Here is a 13,699-nt window from a genome sequence, read left to right on the forward strand (position 1 = left end):
GACTATGACAAGACTTCGTGGCTTGAAGTGGGCACAAGTTACTCAATCTTCACGAAGCACTACACACATACACCCCATATGTCAAGCACTTCGCTATGCAATTTCTTCAGCATGCAGTACTTGCAAGATATATTTGTCAGTAAGATAGACATGAGTAAGAAAATGCTAAACAAACAAAAACGTAAAACAAAGATGATGAGAATAATAATAAAAAAATACATAGATTATGTAACTATGAAGAAGTTTCAAGATGTTTGGGGAAGAGAAATTAACTCAGACACAAAGCGTAGGATAAGTTATTGTTAAAGACACAGCACAGCAGACATCAGTGGAAGACAGGTCCAGAAAAGACAGAGCTTCAAGTGTCCTTTAATTTCTTCCAAATGCAAATAATTTTTTTAGTACCTAGATTTGTGAAACCGTGAACCGACATGAAGCTTGAGAAGGCCAGTGAGTACCTGCGTGACAGCTCCGGCGTTAGGCACCGTCGCCTCCAGCAGCCAGGGCAGGGGCCGCCCCTACATCTTATCTCAGGTGTTGAAGCGAAGCTGAGTGCCCGTCCCGAGCGGACGGCACCGCCGCTCGCTGTCCGCTTTCCAGGGAGGCAGCCAGCGGCGCGCCCGCCGCGCTCCCCCGGGGCCGTGGGGGCTCCGTGGGAACCTCCACTGCTCCTGAGCGGGCACGGAGTGCAGGGAGCCCTCGGGAAAGGGGCAGCAGCGGCCTCGTGTAATTCATCCCCCCTGAGTCTTAGTGGTATAAACGGGGCTTTAGAAGTCGAATCAGAAGCCAGGACCAGGTGCGCGCCGCCGCTGCGAGCGGTACTCGAGGCCGGGATAGGAAAGCGATGCTCGCAGGTCTCCTGCCTCCGGGCAAAGGGGCCTGGAGCCAAGAGCTCGTTGCCCTCGGCTGTCGCTTATCCCGGACAAGGAGGCGACAGGCAAGGCAGCAGCTGGGGGAACCACCTCGGGGCAGGGCGACTTTGAGGCACTGAGCCTCCCACCTCCAGACAAGCAAAGCCGCCGGCTCAGGCCGCGCCCTTCGAGCCCGCACCGGCGGGTCCGGCAGCCGGGACTGGCGCTTGTAGAGCGGCCCCTTCCTTTAAACGCGACCCGGAGCAGAGGGCAGCCCCCGGCGCAGGAACAGACACAGCTTTGGAGGAACAGCCAGGCTCGGAGGGCGAGTGGCCCCGGGACAACGGTGCTCACCGAGGGCGCCCAGCGGAGCGGCCTCCCTCCCTCCCTCCCTCCCTCCTTTGCCCTGTGGGTACGGCACCCACAAGAACGCTTCCTGGGCTCCCGGAGAATCTCGGGTCAGGTGCCGGATGTTTTCAGGTTTTGGGAAACTCCTCCTGAGACCCACCAGACTCCCGACGCAGAGGGCGGGCGGGGCACCAGTGTCAGCTTCGGAGTGGACAGCAAGTGCGGCTCCACGAGGGATGCGGCGATGAGCGCGGGGGGCCGGGGAGGGAATGTGAGGCTGTGAGGCGGGTTCCTGCACAGAGAATGCCCCTTAGGCACCTGCCGAAGGGGGCCGAATCAGATGATTGGGTGTCAGCGAAAGAGCGCGGAGCAGACGGCGGGAGCCGCACCGCAGCGGCGGGGCAGTCGGGGAGCTGGGGGGCTTCTTGTGTCCGAAACGGGAACCCGGGACCCCCGTCAGACCCGCAGAGACACCACGGCTGGCCTCCCTCCGGCACGGGCGGGCTTTGTTTTAACAGCGACTGGGGGGAAAAAAATGCAGCTAAACAAACAAACAAAAAATCAATCACACACAAAAAGATTGTTTTCGGCCTTAGCAGGTGTATTGTCGTGTCGCCCCCTCCTCCTCTTCCTCCCTCCTCAGTTCTGAGGGTGCCTCAGTTGTCCCCTGTGTCTGTTCCCTGGTAGGGGCGCCGAGCGAGCAGCTGAGAAGGTGGTGAATCCACCCCAGGCTCCGTCCAGCAGCGGCTGCGACAGGGCACGACTCCTTTCTCTTACTTTCGTGCTTATTTTCACGTTCTTCATTTGGCTTCTCCCCCTCTCTCAGCAGCGGCACATCGAAACTGGGCCCACCATAAACGAGCGGGGTTTTGTCACCCTCCGTGTCCTGCGGACACCTTCCTGTCGCCATGGCGAGCCCGGCGCACCCCAGTGCAGGGAATACAGCACACAGGAGCCCACACAGCGACCGGCTCCTCGCTTTGCTCTAGGTTACCTCCCAATACACCGACAGAAAATGGAAACAAAAAATAACTTAATTGCTCCTGATCCTATTCAGGAATCTTAAAAATAAATAGCTTCCCCCAGCCAAAGAGCGCAAGGCGTTCATTTAGCAGTATCGGGGCTAAACATTTGTTGAACTGGGAAAGGAACAAATGAGAAAGTGTCATTCATGGCTCCAGCTGCCGCTGGCCTCTCCCAGCCACTTCCACCAAGGGCCCTTTGGAGTTGATGACACCGCTGGGTCCCCTCACAGGCGGACTGATTAGATTAGACGTGATAGCTGCAGTCCACGTTCGGAGCTGGCACACTTAGCCAAATCGCTCGCATGAATTACGGGAGGGCCGGAAGCGCTGCTTTAGAGGGTCACTTGTAATTTCGTTTATATGTGATTAAAGGCTTTATACATGAAAAGGCTTAATTTGCACCAGTTTGGTTTTCGATTTAGGGGGGTCTGTACGAAATGTACTGTACTGCCAAACTTTGTTTTACCTCCGGGAGCACTTGTATTTTGCGGGCCAGTGTTAAATGTTTTTCTTTTGTGATGGATTCGGTTACAAATAGCAATACTTTATTATTTTGCTTGCGGTGGACCTGCTATAGAAGGACTCCAACACACCCTCACTGTATGGGAAGACTACACATAGTCTCCGAAGGCATATACACACACGCACTCACATATTTATATTATTTTCTTCCACCGCAGAAATTATCACTGGAGAAAACGCCGAAGTGTTACAGTTTAAAAGCTGGGAAAGGCCAAGCGCCTTTGCCCACGCTCCAGAAACCGCAGAGCCCGAGGCTCCTGCGAGGTGTATTTGCGCTTTGCGGCCGAGCTCCGCAGAGCCGATGGGCCAGGGGCCGGGTGGGCCAGGGAGCCGCGTTCGCTGCCCCGACAGCCGAGCGGGTGGCGGCAGCAGCAAATTCCCACCGAAAAGGACGGCGGTCGGGATCTCCCCCAGCGCCGGCTGATGAACTGTGACCGCAGTTCATCATTAGAGCGGGGGGGCTGGTCCACTTCCCCCCGCTCTAACTCCCCCGTTTATACTTTTACTTCCCTTCAAAGGACAGTAAGCGACAAGTTCTGAGTAGGAATGAACAGCGAGCCCTCCAGCACGGCAGCAGCCAGGGGCTAATTCCGAATTGAAACAAGCCAGGGCCAGCGCCCTCCGCCGCGGCGGGGTCTGTGGACGGGCGGGCGGCTGAGGGGAGCACGGAGTTCCCGCTGCGTGTCGGGGTAAATCACCTCTTCACGAATCCGGCGGCTCTGGAGGGAACAGCTTGGACTGATGCGTAGCGAGAGCGAGCCCAAGCTTTAGCAGCGAATCCCGGCAGTGTCACTATTAATAACGACTATAAGAACAGTGATAACAATAATCGGGGTCTGTCCAGCCGCTGTCGAGTCCACCGATGCCGTGGCCAGAAAGATGTTCTGTAACCTCCCGGGTTCCCTCCATTCTCGGGTTGCCCAGAGGCGTCCCGGAGCCCGGAGGGATGTTGCCGTCTCCGCCCTTAGCCGGTCGTGGGGAGCCGGCTCCGGGCACACGGAGGAAGCAGACCCCTCGGGCAGGAGGGCTGGGATAAAACACTCCCAGGAAAATATTAATACAAGCAACAGAAGGTTAGCGGAGTTATTATCCTTTTCAATTCATTTTTTACTTAAAAACGCAATGGAATTATTCATTTTATTAAGGAAGAAAAAATTAAAGATTAGGCTCTAAGGCGGTATTTTACCTCCTTCTAATCGCCTCTGGGATCGGATTGGAGTAATCCTGACGACGAGATGAATTCGCCGATGACTCGGATTTTGAGTGCATGTAGAGATACGTTATGATAATAATGCAAGTGAGCAATATCAAGAACATACCTTAGGAACGAATGAAACACAAAACCGATTACAGGGAAAAAGAGAACAGCAGCTTTCCCGGGCAGAGCACGAAATCAACTCGAGGCAAAACTTTTGCCTTTAATTTCTGCGAAGGTTTGTAACTGTGGGAGTCCGGAGGGCCTGCTCCTTCCCCCGCAGGCCCCTTCTACTGGGACTCGGTAGATGCTGCAAGCCTGGAGAGAGCCCGGGCCCGCCGTGCCCCCCCAATAGAAACCGGCCCACGGGTTTCAGAGGCTGTAAATCTCCCTGCCTCCGGAAAAACAACCCTGCACCAGCACGGCAGAATATTTGCAGCTCGGCAGATACGTAAAACTTAAAAAAAAAATAAGCTTTCTGAGAGCAAGACAAAGCTCAAGAGAGGACTAAATGGATATGTCGAGGCTGATTTTAGTAACAATATTGTGGTCCACACCGGCATCTAGCATGGCTTCATCTCTGAGACAGGAGAGGATGACGTCCGTACCGCCTATCACCCCCCCGAAAAACTTTGCTTTTAGATCGCTACGGAAAATTGGACATTTACATTAGTAATCGTAAATGGTACCGAAAGAAAGGGGGATATATTTGTAAGGAAGTAACGAGTAATAAAGCTACAGCTTCTTCAAAAGTGTATTTCAATATTGAGGAAACCAGTATAATTGCAATGGCAGGGCTGTAATTGCTGCTTTGGGATATTTACCCTGCTCAAATGACACTACATATTTTACTTTCAAACACATGTCAAAAAGTCAATCCCAAAAAGACCAGTTAAGAACAAGCTGTTAACATATTAAGTATATGAGATTTGAAGCCTCTAAAACCCACTCAACAATAATTCCCTTCTTCAGCACCAATCAAGAGGAAATTTGCCTAGATTGAATTAAATGTAAATTGCTCTGAAGGAGGAAATTCTCCTCTGGCGGACACAAAGTACGAGAGAGACACCGACACTCCGGAGAAGCGGACAGCCCGAGCCAGCTTCCCTTCACGGGGCTGTCGGGGGGGAGGTGTGTGTGGCGGGGGGGGACCGGCTGCGTCCCCCCGCGAGTCCACGATCCCTCCTTCCTCCAGGTAAGAGGCGGGCGGCTGCAGCAACAATCCGGGACAGCAATTACTGTTTTACCGCCCCGACCCAGCTGCCGTGGGGATTGCGGGGCATTTCACGTGAGAGGGGCAGCCCCGGTCAGCGGCCCCCCAGCCAGAGCAGGGAAAAACAGGGAGCAGGGCCGGGGCGAGGCATCGCGGCCGGAATCCCCGCACAGCCCAGCACGTCCCAGTGCGGATCCCGTCCTTCGTCCTCCTCACGCTTTCCCGCACGGCTGTCTCCATCCCGACACGTCCCGAGACCAGCCCCGGCTCCTGTTGCCCGCCTGCGCTCCGGGACACCGCAAGGACGGGGCGGACACGGAGGTCGCAGGGTGAGCAGAGAGTGGTGCCCGGGCCATTGCCCGTCTTTCGACATCCGTCCTAGGGGACGCAGGACATCCTCTTCCTTCGTGCCCCGCATCTCCCCTTTGCTCGCATGGAGCTCCCGGCCGCGGAGGTACCGTCGTGGAACGGCCTCTGCCTTGCTCTCCTCAAAAGGAGCCGCCGTGGCCTGAGGCCGCATCGGCCAGGTCACAGCTCCGGGGGCAAGGATGCCTCCCTCCATCGCTTCTTCCGTCTCCCCATCTCTCCCTCCCTTCCTCCCTGCTCTCACTTTCTCGCAAGACGGCTATCCTGGGCTGGAGGCTGCGGGGTGAGACACTGCCATTTGCCTGTTCCTGGGCTGGTACCGAGCAGTGGGGGTCAGGCCTCCCTGCCTCGCTGGAGGCCTCCCTCCATTAGCAAACCCGAAACCTCCTGCCTCTCTTCCCCTGCCTCGGAGAAGGGCAGTGCTGGACCTCTGAAGTGGAAGCTGCTGCATGGGTACCTCCGCTGAGGGACGTGGCCTGGCTGCTCGCTCCCGGGGGTTGGCAGGGACGGAGGGACCTTAGGCTTCTCCTGGGTATTATTTCGGTAGCGGCCTCTCAGCCATCAGTCTAGTGAACCCCAGGCCGACGGGAGGAACGGGACCTTGTCCTGAGCCCGAGCTGTCGGATGGTGCGGTGGGCGGGAATACAGAAAGTCCTGTACCCGCTGCTGCCCCTCTCATCTCCCCGACCTTCGTTTCGCTGAAAAGACGAACACCCTCTGGCGCTGCCCGCCCCGAACAGGGCCGTCAAGCTTCTATTTAATACATGGTGATTGCATCTGTTTAGGTGCATATATACCTATAAACAGTGTGTGAGCTGTATATTTCTTCGTGTATCTATGCCAAGCCTGAGTTTTCAGTATTTGTGTTGTGTGTGTATTCTATAAGGACACAGAAGCTATGTTTAGTGTATATGTAGGCTACATATGTGTGTATATATATATATATATATATACACAAAAATATATAAATAATGCTTCAGATTTAAAAGGCACTCCTTCTTCCTACCTCCTTTTTCTTCTCTTCCCCTGCCCCAGGTTTTGAATCATCCTTTTGCTCCCAAGCACTCGTTCCATTTGGCCCGGGAGGTTCATGCATCCCCACGCGCTGGTCTCGCCGTCTGCTTGTTGCAAGTCCCCTGCTTATTTGTCTACTCTGTTTTCCAAAAGCTCACTGCCACCTGACCTTGTTCTTTAAAACAGTGAGCAGTCCCAGGAGCAGTCCCAGGAGCAGAGCAGCCACTTCCCTCCCTCCCTCAGACACACACACGTAGGCACGCACAAAAAGAGCTCGGGCTGGAAAGTGGCAAGGAAACAGCTTCCCCTCCAGCCGCTTCTTCTGCAGCACCTTGTTTGACAAACACCCTGGCGCTTGCCCTTGAATTGGGTTTCACATCCCTATTTAGCACTTGGACAATGATTTTAGATGATGTCATTTAAAGCCAAACAAGAAAATTGATCTCGGATTTGCTTGGCCTCTAAAGCCTGGTTAAGCAGATTGCAAATAATAATAATAAAAAGAGAGCGGGAGGGAGGCAGAGGGGAGAGAGGCGAGAAGGAGGGAGGGCCACCTCCTTCCCTGGGCGGGGGAGGCGCGGGCGCCAATGAAAAGTAGCCGCTTGCTGGGGGGAAAAACTTTTCCTGTTGACTGTTGGAAGCGAATTGAGCAATTATCTAGTTTACCTTCTCCTCTTGGAAGTTAACGATTGGTGAGATCTTGGCTGCGTTATTGACACAACACTTTCTATTGATAGAAATAAGTAGCGATTGTCCCGAGTCATTGGTGCGCCAAAGTAAACTGTGATGGGCTGGCATGAGTCCACTGGACTGAGAAGGCTGGTTCCGCCGGTGAAGGCTGTGGTGATGGTGGCAGCGGCGATGCTGGTCTCCCTCTTCGCAGATCAGTAACAAGAAAAGGGGCAGAGAAAGTGAGAGAAAGGGGAGAGAAAAAAAAAAAAAAAAAAGAAAAAAAAAAAAAAGGAAAAAAAAGAGGCGTCTACCAGAGCAGCTCAAACCAGGAGAACAAATGCAATTCAGCCATGGACAATAGTGGCCACCACACGGCGACCAAAATCCTAGCGACTCCTCCGTCCAGAGAAAGCCTGTCTGCCAGGAGCAACATGATCAGCACGCCCAAGCCACTCGCCTTCTCCATTGAGCGCATCATGGCGCGGACTCCAGAGCCCCGCTCCATCCCCGTCCCGCAGCTCCTCCATGGCTCCGTGGCCAAAGGCGACCCCAAGCATCCGCTGCACCTCAACTCCTCTATTCCCTGCATGATTCCCTTTGTCCCGGTGGCGTACGACACCCTGCCCAAAGCGGCGGTGGCTGGAGCGGAACCCAGGAAGGCTCACTTAGATTCCTCTTCCTCGCCCTCCTTTAGCTGCGGCGATCTCTTGAACTGTGCCCTGAGCTTGAAAGGAGATTTCCCCCGCGATGCCCTGCCCTTGCAGCAGTACAAACTGGTAAGACCCCGAGTGGTCAATCACTCCTCCTTCCACGCCATGGGAGCCCTGTGCTATTTCAACCGAGGCGACAGCCCCTGTCACCCGTCCTCCAGTGTCAACATCCACCCGGTGGCTTCTTATTTCCTCAGCTCTCCCTTGCACCCGCAGCCCAAGGCTTACCTGGCTGAGCGGAACAAGCTGGTGCTACCGACCGTGGACAAGTACCCGGCGGGGGTGGCCTTCAAGGATTTATCGCAGGCTCAGTTGCAGCACTACATGAAAGAAAGTGCTCAGATACTCTCGGAAAAAATCGCCTATAAGACGTCGGAGTTCAGCCGCGGCTCCCCGAGCAGCAAGCCCAAAGTTTTCACGTGTGAAGTTTGTGGAAAGGCAAGTAGCGCCGTAGCCCGCCTCCCTTCCCCAGCCTCCTGTCCCCGTCCGTCTGCCCGCCGGATGTCTGTCGCTTGCTTGCTTGATTTTTAAACGACGGCTTCCCCTCGGCACTCTCGCCTTCTAATCGCAATTTTATTTTATTTTATTTTGTCTGCTTTCTCTTTCAAGGTATTTAATGCACATTATAACTTAACGCGCCATATGCCGGTGCACACGGGAGCCAGACCCTTTGTTTGCAAAGTTTGCGGGAAGGGCTTCAGACAGGCGAGCACGCTGTGCCGGCACAAGATCATCCACACCCAGGTGAGCCCATCCTCTGTCCTTTCCTCCCTGCCCAAGACACTCCGCTCACGTTTTTCGGGGAGCTCGGCGTTTGTCCGAAACAGCGGCGTGGGGGGCGGCCGATCCTCAGCCGCGGGGAGATTTCGTTTGCCCCAACGCGGTAGGTACAGCGGGGAGCCCCGCACCGGCATCGGCGAGCAGCCAGTTAAACACACACAACTCCACAAATGAGCTCATAAACCCCGCTAAACAGAACACAGACCCCGCGATACAGCCAACAAGCCGTGACTCGGTGTTTGCTTCCCTCCAGGAAAAGCCACACAAGTGCAATCAGTGCGGCAAAGCTTTTAACCGGAGCTCGACTCTGAACACGCACACGCGAATACACGCCGGCTATAAACCGTTTGTCTGTGAATTCTGTGGCAAAGGATTTCACCAGAAAGGTACCAGTCTCCAGTACCCTCTCTCTTCCCCGGCTTCCCGCTCCCCAGGCCAGGTCAAGTGCCGGGACAATTTGCGACAGGGAGGGTGGTGGGGAGTGGATTTTGTGTTCAAGTTTTATTATTAGGTATTTAGGTTACTTTTAAGCTTGGCTCGCCCCGACACATGTTCTGCCCCACGTAGCGGGGCAGAGGTCTCTGTCCGGGAGAAGGGCGGGCAGTCGTTCCTCTGGAAGCCCCTGGTCTCCCCTCACCGCAACATGCGGCTTCCAGCTCGGGTCGGGAAACGAATTTACCTCTTATACCCCCCTCCAAATACAAGAATTTAGCTACTTTTTCTTCTCGCGTTGCTGTGAAGTCTAAATCCAGGGGGTTTTTTTCTGTAGCTGTCGTGATTTTTGTTTATTCGATCCTTTCCTTGTTGCCTGTTAAGTGTAACAGCCGCCGGAAGGATGGATAGAAGGCGGGAGGTTTTCGGTCGTTTCACCCAAAAGTCGAACTCTGGTATTGGGACAGAGTTTGGGAGTTTTCTTAATATTTTTATCGTCTTTTCAGTGTCCGTCTTTCAAATCCAGGTCTGTTTTCCTTTCTTGTCTCATTCACAGGCAATTACAAAAACCACAAGCTGACTCACAGCGGGGAAAAGCAGTTCAAGTGCAATATCTGCAACAAGGCTTTTCACCAGGTGTACAATCTGACCTTCCACATGCACACCCACAACGACAAGAAGCCCTTCACCTGCCCCACCTGCGGCAAAGGCTTCTGCAGGAACTTTGACCTCAAGAAGCACGTCCGTAAGCTGCATGACAGCGCCCTGGGACTGCCCCGGGCCCCCACCGAGCTGGGGGGGCCCGAGCCACCGCCCCCGCCCGGGGCGCTGCTGCAGGGTCCGCCGCCGCTCCAGCCGTGAGGGGCGGCTCCGGCCCCGCCGTGCGAGCCCCACCGACTCTTTGCATGCACCTGTTAAGCTTGTGTATTATGCTCTATATCGCCACTAACGTTAATGGGACTGGTTGTTTCCTATTTTTTTTTTCCTTTGTTCTTTACAGACTATTATTTTTTTTGATGTCGCTGCATCTCAGGTGGAGAGATGGTTAAAAAAAAAAAAAAAGCGAAAAACAAAAAAGTGCGAAAGCCAATTTCTGCTGTATTTATTTGGGAATCTGTATTACCCGAGCCGGGAATGCTGCACCACTTTAATTATTTCGATGTATATATATTCCCCTTGTGTTGATCCTGCCCTGCCTCCGCTGTCTGCTGGTTATCCCACCCTTCTTGGTTTCCTCCTCTCCCTCTCCCCCTGAATATCGTATCTATATGGACACAACTGTTCTCTGTGTACGGATTTGAATTTCGCATTGATTCTTGCACGTGGAGAGAAAAAAAAAAAAAAAAAAAAAAAAAAAAAAAAAAAAAAGGAGTTCTTTGACCTGATGGAAATAAACCTTTGCCAAGGAGTGACTGAAGCGGCGGGGGCTGCGACGCGGACGGGCGGGCGGGCGGGCGGGGAGCACGGCGTTGGCGCTGCCGCACGGCAAAGCTCTCCTCACCCTTGCCAAAACACTGAAACAACCGCTAAAGGCTTTAATTAAGAGGGGTAATTAGTTCGAATTGATCAAAGCAGGGTTGTTATGTTATTAGCTGCTCAGCAGACTCTGCCAAGCCGAGCCTTGAAAGCGAAGCCCGCCCGTCGGTGGGCGCCTGAGGAGCGGCGGGAGGGGGTTTCTGGGATTACACTGCTCCCGGGGGAACCGAACCAGGCACGGAAGATGGGTGCTACCCTCCGGGAAGGGCAGGCAGGCCCGCTCACCTCTGGTACTGTCTCAGGGCTGTGCCCACAGCCCCACTGCAGGCTCGGGGGTTCTTCTCGGGCAGGGGGCCGGACCGTGCTTCACTCCGGGGTAGGGCCCGAGGACGGCCACGCGAGGCAGCCCGGGGAAAAAGGGAGGGTGTCCCACGGGCCCTGGGGATTTGCCCCACTTGGGGGACCTGTCAGAAACGTCTGCGGGTCTGCTCCAGAGTGAGCCCTGCAAGAAGGGGTGATGCGACATCCCAGGTCTCGCACAGATCTTGTACACCTGGAGCCCTCCCAGGGTTTTGGCTTTTGGCGAGGAGCGTGGTTACAATGGTAGCTAACGCGTTAAACCCAAGAGAGGGATATCGCCTTGCAGGCGGCGCTCCCGCCCCCCTCCTGGGTCGCTCCCCCGGGGGTGCCCGCAAGCAGCAGGTGGGGTCCTCAAGTAGGGGCCGCCGGCTCTGGTCACCACCGCGTGTCTTTGAAAGCGGCGGAGAGGGGAAGCGCATCTCTCTTTTCACACGTGTCAGATTACCGCGGTAATCTCATGAGCTGGCGGCTCTGCGTGGAAAAAAGCAAAGCAACAGGTCAGACCTACAGCTCGGGCAGACCCTGCGGCACCCCGGCAGGGCTCAGCCCTTCGGGCCGCCGCGCTCCCCCTGCTCCAGAGGGAAAGCGGCCGATGATTTGGTCTGTGCTGATGTGCTGGCTGTGCAGCGCCGTCCGGCCTCCCTCCACGCGTCTCCCCTTCGGAGAGCTTGGGGAAACCGGGAGCCGCTTTCCCCAGGGGACTGCGGCAGTAGGGGCAGGAAGAAGGGGAGGTGAGACACCCTTTAAATGATCCCGGGTAAACTAGAAGTCGGCGTGAAGTGGGGCAGGAAGGAGAGGCTCCTGTAGAGCTGTGGCGACAGAGCAGGTGTCCTTCCAGGATCTGGCCCTATGGACACTTCTCTTCAGCTCTGCTTGCATCCTGGGACTAGAAGAGTGTCATTCTGGCTTGCACACAGACAAATTTCTCCCAAATCAGGCAGCTTCAGTGTGTTGCTAGTTGAAAGGAAAGCTTTTGTAACATATAATGAAAGGTAATGAGTCCAAAAGATCCCACTGGCTTGATATAAGCGTGCCATTACACTGAGGCTCTGCTTGAAGGAAATATTTCAAAGCAGAAACCCAGCTTGCTTTCTTATTTAAGCATAAATCCAACTTGCTTTTCTTATTGCTGAGCAAGTGTGACAGCACAAGGCACTGAAACTATACTTGGCCTTGCTAAATATCTTAATTTTACAATTATTTTAACCAGTTCAAAATTATTCAAGCACTATAAAAATACTGGTTCCATCCCAAAGGTATTTTATATTATGTCAAAGGGATATGAATGTAAATATATGCTGAAGCAAAAGGAGAATATAATCTGGCCATTTTGTGATGAGCACATAATGTCAACTTCAAATCCAATACATACATGAGGCCTGAAGATGCTACTGGAGATTATGTGCACTGGTTACTCAGATGTCTGTGCTCAATTTTGTTTTTTCAGATTGTTTTCTAAGTGCCGGGAGAAATAAGGACCCAGTCCTCCCCATGCAAAAGCTATCATTTCTCACTTTTTTTATGGGTAGAGGGGAGAAAAATTCCAGTGTTGCTTGACCACAAACCATTGCCATGTTTATAAACATTAACTGTGGTTTTTTGGCCTTTTCTCCTGTAACAGATCTGCAGTTGCTGCATAATCTGGATTCTTTTATGTCTACCTGATGAAGAACAATATTTTGCTAAGGAACACACATGCAGGGATGATCATGTTTTGATATGGAGTGGAAGTGAGGCACCCTAGCTTTATTCCAAGGTGCAGTGGAGAAAGCCAGTGATGAGCATAGATAAGCATTTCTCTTCCTAGATATCTCAGAGTAAACACTACAGATGTGGGACTTCTGGGAGATGAGGACAGCTCATTTGTTATTTCACTATATAAAACCATGTTTGTGTCAAAGACTGGTATTTATCCATGTCTTGAAAGGCCTGCACAGAATTACCTTTCATTTCCTCTCTTTCAAGATTAATCTCAGGTCAAGTAAATTTCTAGTTAATGGTCAGAGGCAATTCAAAGTTGGTGAAATCATCATGAGAGACAAAAGCTATAATTTTATGTGTATACAAAGTGTAGAACTATTTACAGCTATCCTTACTACAGGCAATATTTTAATTGTTAATTGTTTTTAAAAATGTGAATAATTTTGAAAGGAGAAATGGAGCCATCTGTACCTAGAGGAAAGGTTATGTGTTCTCATTTCTGTGTCCCAATCAGCAGCACTGCCATGTGATTTGTATTCTGTGTGACAACTGGTCAGCTTCATTCTACCAGTCCCCTCATGGATGCTGAGAGGAGAAGAGCCTTGGTGTGCCTGGATCTACTAAAATCCAGAGCTGCAGAGCTGAGCATTAGCATCCTGACAACAGTGTAGCCCACCTCCCACCAATCACAACAGCTTCACTTCAGTGCTGAATGAAAGGCAGGCAAGTCTGCTGCCGATGGGACCCTGGAGCAGAGAGCCCTTGTAAAGGAGGAGCTGTTGCCCTCTACCCTCATCCCCACCCAGCATTTCTCAGATGGGACAGAATTTCTTCTATGCTCGTCAGATGCTACATTGTTGTTAACACGTGCCAATACTGAAAGTGTCATGTATCTGAAAGAGCTACCAGAATTACCAAAGCTGTTGTATATTGCTTTAGAAATAAAATACAGCACAGCAGGATCTTCTCACAGCACCAGAGTTCCTCCTGAAGCTGAAATGGTATTGACTTTTTTTTGCTAGTGCTTTATTCAT

The 13,699-nt window shown here is 52.9% G+C and overlaps 1 protein-coding gene across 1 annotated transcript; it reads left to right on the forward strand.

Moving 5' to 3' along the window:
- The first annotated feature begins 7,556 nt into the window (after window positions 1–7,556).
- FEZF1 (FEZ family zinc finger 1) lies at window positions 7,557–10,122 on the forward strand. Its single transcript, XM_033514615.1, has 4 exons — window positions 7,557–8,354; window positions 8,526–8,660; window positions 8,950–9,082; window positions 9,685–10,122. Exons 1-4 carry the CDS (start codon window positions 7,557–7,559, stop codon window positions 9,987–9,989), a joined length of 1,371 nt encoding a protein of 456 aa, XP_033370506.1. The 3' UTR covers window positions 9,990–10,122.
- Window positions 10,123–13,699: the final 3,577 nt, after the last annotated feature.

This window comes from Parus major, chromosome 1A, assembly GCF_001522545.3.
Source record: "Parus major isolate Abel chromosome 1A, Parus_major1.1, whole genome shotgun sequence".
Taxonomy (NCBI): domain Eukaryota; kingdom Metazoa; phylum Chordata; class Aves; order Passeriformes; family Paridae; genus Parus; species Parus major.

Excerpts from the sequence above, each read along its gene's own strand:
- FEZF1 (XM_033514615.1), top strand. The coding sequence starts at position 7,557 with ATGGACAATAGTGGCCACCACACGGCGACCAAAATCCTAGCGACTCCT. Across the intron at positions 8,661-8,949 it reads ACAAGATCATCCACACCCAG|GAAAAGCCACACAAGTGCAA; the intron begins GTGAGCCCATCC and ends GCTTCCCTCCAG. Across the intron at positions 9,083-9,684 it reads CAAAGGATTTCACCAGAAAG|GCAATTACAAAAACCACAAG; the intron begins GTACCAGTCTCC and ends TCTCATTCACAG.